Source organism: Prosopis cineraria, unplaced genomic scaffold, assembly GCF_029017545.1.
Source record: "Prosopis cineraria cultivar Desert tree isolate PC_DT_omini unplaced genomic scaffold, ASM2901754v1 PC5, whole genome shotgun sequence".
Taxonomy (NCBI): domain Eukaryota; kingdom Viridiplantae; phylum Streptophyta; class Magnoliopsida; order Fabales; family Fabaceae; genus Prosopis; species Prosopis cineraria.
Genome location: NW_026555336.1, coordinates 26578884 through 26583499, shown reverse-complemented (window position 1 = coordinate 26583499; position 4616 = coordinate 26578884). Strand labels below are relative to the sequence as shown.

General features: G+C 30.8%; 1 protein-coding gene across 4 annotated transcripts; it reads left to right on the top strand.

Moving 5' to 3' along the window:
• The first annotated feature begins 1665 nt into the window (after window positions 1-1665).
• Window positions 1666-4049, top strand: LOC129310312 (uncharacterized). 4 transcript variants are annotated; one of them, XM_054952130.1, is made up of 5 exons: window positions 1666-1821; window positions 2977-3104; window positions 3179-3240; window positions 3415-3528; window positions 3719-4049. In XM_054952130.1, exons 2-5 carry the CDS (start codon window positions 3022-3024, stop codon window positions 3784-3786), a joined length of 327 nt encoding a protein of 108 aa, XP_054808105.1. In that variant the 5' UTR covers window positions 1666-1821; window positions 2977-3021; the 3' UTR covers window positions 3787-4049. The 4 variants fall into 4 exon arrangements, 3 of the variants coding, with proteins under 3 accessions (XP_054808105.1, XP_054808103.1, XP_054808104.1); XM_054952128.1 differs by having other exon boundaries at window positions 2564-3104; XM_054952129.1 differs by having other exon boundaries at window positions 1666-2045.
• The last annotated feature ends 567 nt before the right edge of the window (window positions 4050-4616 follow it).

Sequence of the window (4616 nt, the reverse complement as noted above, 5' to 3'; positions counted from 1 at the left end):
CAATCCACTGTAGTAGACAGAGCATTGCGCCGCAGTACACTGTGTCTTTTTTGGGAAAGCTTCCTAGATGGTTTTAATATTAATTCATGTGTTGTTTTAACCTCTATGCTTCCATTGTATTGTTTAATTAGTTTGCAAACTATAATTTGTGCTTAAATGAATTCTAAAAGGGTTTTGTGGGGATCCCTAATTCTTAAATCTTTTTTTAACCCTTGTGTTATGATAATCGCTTTTATTGAATTGGGACAATCTTGATAATCATAACAATGTTTCATGTGCTTGGTAATGTCAAGACGGTCATTACAAGTGAAAATAGATGGATTTAATGAATGTGAAATAATGAATTTAGCTTAAGAAATAACCATGACAATTGCTGCATATAGAACAAACAAGTTACAAGATAGTAACATACTTAATATGTTAACCCAAGGATTTATAGGAAGTTTAAAGGGCTGGTGGGAAAATGTTCTCACTGAATCAGAAAGACTTCAAATAAAAACTTGACATTCTATGAAAAAAGAAACCAATGGTACATAAACAAGATATTTAGATAATATTGGACAATTAATAGATGCTATAATAAAATATTTTGTAGGAGAACTTGCAAGAATACAAGAAAAATATTTAGAAAATTTGATGAATTGTGATGTACACTTGCAAATTTTAGATAGTATATAGATAATTTCGTTGCAAAATTTAATTTATATGAAAGAGGTGGCATTATTAAATAATTAAAATTTCAACTCTTTTTTTAAAATTAAAATTTTTATTAATTATTATTATTTTAAAATATATAATTATTAAATATTATTTATTATTAGTTAACTATTAAAAAATAATTTAAATGAGAGATATGGCATTTCCAAATATTAGAAATGCCCCCTCTTTCTTATAAATTAAATTTTTTATTAATTATTATTATTTTAAAATAAAAATTTATGAAACATTGTTTATTTTTAGTTAAATATTAAAAAATTTAATATATATATATATATATATAAAATAGAGGAGGCTTTTGCAAATAATAAAAATACCACGTCTCTCTTTAAAGCTAAATTTTTATTAATTAATATTATTTTAAAATAAATAATTAAACGAGAGAGGTGGCGTTTCAAGATGTTAGAAACGCCACCTCTCTCTTATAAATTAATTTTTTATTAATTATTATTATTTTAAAATATATATTTATGAAATATTGTTTATTTGTTATTAAGTATTAAAAAATTAATTTAAATGAGGGAGATGGCATTTCTAGATATTGGAAACACCACTTCTGTAATTTAAATTAAATTTTTAATGAGCTAATATTTATTTTTGAAATATATAATTATTAAATTTTATTAATTAATTATTAAAAATTAAAAATTATTTTAATAAGAGAGGTATGGCTTTTAGATTATGAAAACACCACCTCTTTATTTAATATTAATTTTAAAATATATAATTATTGAATTTTATTAATTAAATTTTAAAAAATATTTTAAATTGGTGATGTAGAAATGACACCTTTTTATTTTAATTAAAATATTTGATTATTATATTTTTTTAATTAAATATTAAATAATAAAAAATTATTTTAAATAAAAAATGTCATCTCTCTATTTTAGATTAAATGTTTTAATTCGTTTTCTGAAGCCCTGCCGTTCACTTGATGTGTCCCTGTTCGTCACTTGTTCAGCGCCTCACCCTCAAGCTCCAATCTCAAGTTCAAACTCTACCTTTCGTTTCCTCAGTCTCTGTCATGCACGGCTTAATCTTGCTTAATCTTAGTTGCAGTCTCTCTGGATTCATATTCAGAAATCTCCCTTAGGTCTTCACTCTGTAAGTGTCATCTTCCTCTCCGCTTTGCTTTCTACAGCTTTTCTCCTTCTCCACATCCTCTTGCATATGGTCGACTCGGGCTGTCGAATCAAACACCAGTAATAACGTTGCTACCTCTTATATAAAATACACATGAAGAAGAATGCAAAACTCTAACACAATTCAAATAGTTGAAGAATGATAAACTTTTCGGCTCACCTGATCCCAGGGGAGAAGCGACCCAGGTTCTTTTTTCATTTTTACCTTTTGTCAACCTATCCATATATACTTATATCAATCTTCATGATTCTGCTTTTGTTTCTCTTCAGCTGATAATAAGGAAAAAGAAAGAGCGAGTTTGAAAAGTCAGACACTGTTGTACTGTTGCTGTCGTATTCATGATTCTATTTTGAATTTTTATCTGGATGACTATGGGGAACCGGAAAGTGAAAAATTTGATAAATAGGCAGATCATGATACGGTGTGGTATGGGGGATCGGGATGGTGGTGTCGTGCATCTCATGTGAGGTTAAGGAATAAAAAGCGCAAGAGAACTAGGCTGAGAGAACCTTATTATTTAGCCCACTTTTGTTTCCAGAAATTAAATCTCAAGCTTTGAACTTTGCCTCTAGCCTATTCGTCATTTAATAAGGTGCTGCTATGTATAACTTGATGAAGATCATGTTATTTTAATAATCAGTTTGGTGTTTTTTTTCCCCAACCATGTACTGTAATTGAATTATTATTATTATTATTTTTACAGATACGATGAATAGTTAATGAAACGAAGAATACTTCAATCATAGTTTCTTTTTTGGTTTGATCTTAAGATTCCATTTATCAGTGAGAAAATGGTCAGGTTTCGAGATCATGGGAGAACAAAAGGGAAAGAGAAACCAGAGTTCTTTCGATCTAAGTACAGATATTCGTCCTGTTTGTTTTGTGGGTCAAAGTAACATCAGTTAGAAGCATCATTTGGTTCAGAAAAATAGTTGTATGGGCTTGGCCACTTTAAGCTGGGTTTCCTATTGACTTACAAAACATATGCAAGCTTGATCATTTGTACCTGCCTCCCTGGGGTCTTGGAACTAACACACTTACGCTTGAACAAGAAGGTAAGTACCTTCATTTGTATAAATTATTCAAAGTTCTAAACGAGCTTACACTTAATTGCAGCCAAGGTGTATCACAAAGACCTTAAACCCAAGAATATATTGGCAAATGCAAATTGCAAACTCAAAGTTTGTGATTTTGGACCGGTCAGAGTTATATTCAATGATGCCCCGACAACAATATTTTGGACAGTATGTAGTTTGATTTACTTCAAATTGGCAAATGGAGCAGATAGAAGTTATAACTGTTTTATATACTTTATCAGGTCCAGTGGTAGTTGCTTGGTCATCGCTTTGGAAATGCTAATGGGATGGCTCCTCGTTCACAGTAATTAATCTTGAACTGTATCTTTGTTACAATTCTTGATGCTTTTATCATCAATATTTGAATATCAATATATCAATAACAAAATCTATAACAAACTGTACTATTCATTTTGATGAGATTGAGAACCTTAATGCTTCACATGTTGATGAGTGTGCACATTACAATCATAGGAAGGAGTTAGAACTGAGTCGAAAGACAAGAAGTTCGATCTATTTAAGCTCCTGTTCAACCACTTGAGCAACCATTCTATTGGATTTCTAGTGACTGGCTTCGCAACATTAGTCCAAGGTTGGAACAAATATTTTTATCTTATCATTTATCATTAAGTAACACTGCCGTGCTTTCCGTTCCTAATATAATGGCTGAATGTTTTCCTTCTCCCATAGATTGGGGCTTCTTTTGTCAAATATTTAGGCAGAGTCAGTGTTGGCTTGATTTATAGTATATACTTAAGCTTTATTTATTTATTTATTTGCAGTGCTCTTGACAATGCATCCATTCAATGCTCACACGGCAAAGTTCCTGTATCCAACGTTAATTCAATGAAGCAATTGTCTGATAAAGCCTGGGATAAATTGTTTTCGAAGGCACTTTATGTTAAATTATCTGTCATGTGCTTGGATAGATGCTCTCCTTATTAATGTATCAATTATGATGCCTTTGTCTTATTCATGTGTTTGAATTATATACAGATGTATACGCACAATTGGTTCAGTATGAGACCAAAGGGCTAAGGAAATGAAGAACTTGCATGAGCAAGTTCGTACATGAATATAGAAGTAGAACTTGTGATACAAAACTAAACATGACAAGCATAAAAAATATTAAACTTTTAAGGTGGGAGACTTGATTTGGATGCATCTGCGAAATGAATGATTTCCTAAATAACCAAACGTCAATTTGTCCTTAAGAGTTGATAGTTCATTCATGATTGTGCAAAAGATCACCAATGCTTATAAGGTGGAATTGCCTGGTTCTTATGGAGTGTATGTGGCCTTCAATGTTGCTGATTTATCCCTCACTTTAATGATGATGTCGAATTTGACTTGAGGGTGACTTCCATGAAACTCGAGGGGGATGAAACTGAAGCTTGAATGCATGCTAGTTACCAAAGTAACAATTCAAATGTTCGGTCATTTCATTAGTGCCGCTACCGTACTCATAATAAGCAATAAACATGGTATAACTCCCTGTAACTTCGTCATTTCCATTTAAATGTTGCTTTTCTCCAAGGTAGTATAAATAGGACCTTTGCATTGATGATGATCAGCTGAGTTTGAATTAAAAAAAATCATTTCCTTCATAAACTTGTATTTTTTTGGTTTCTGTACTAGAGTCATAATCTTGTGAATTCAATTCCCACCGAAATCCTTTTA

Excerpts from the sequence above, each read along its gene's own strand:
- LOC129310312 (XM_054952130.1), top strand. The coding sequence starts at position 3,022 with ATGCAAATTGCAAACTCAAAGTTTGTGATTTTGGACCGGTCAGAGTTA. Across the intron at positions 3,241-3,414 it reads GGGATGGCTCCTCGTTCACA|GAGTTAGAACTGAGTCGAAA; the intron begins GTAATTAATCTT and ends AATCATAGGAAG. Across the intron at positions 3,529-3,718 it reads CTTCGCAACATTAGTCCAAG|TGCTCTTGACAATGCATCCA; the intron begins GTTGGAACAAAT and ends ATTTATTTGCAG.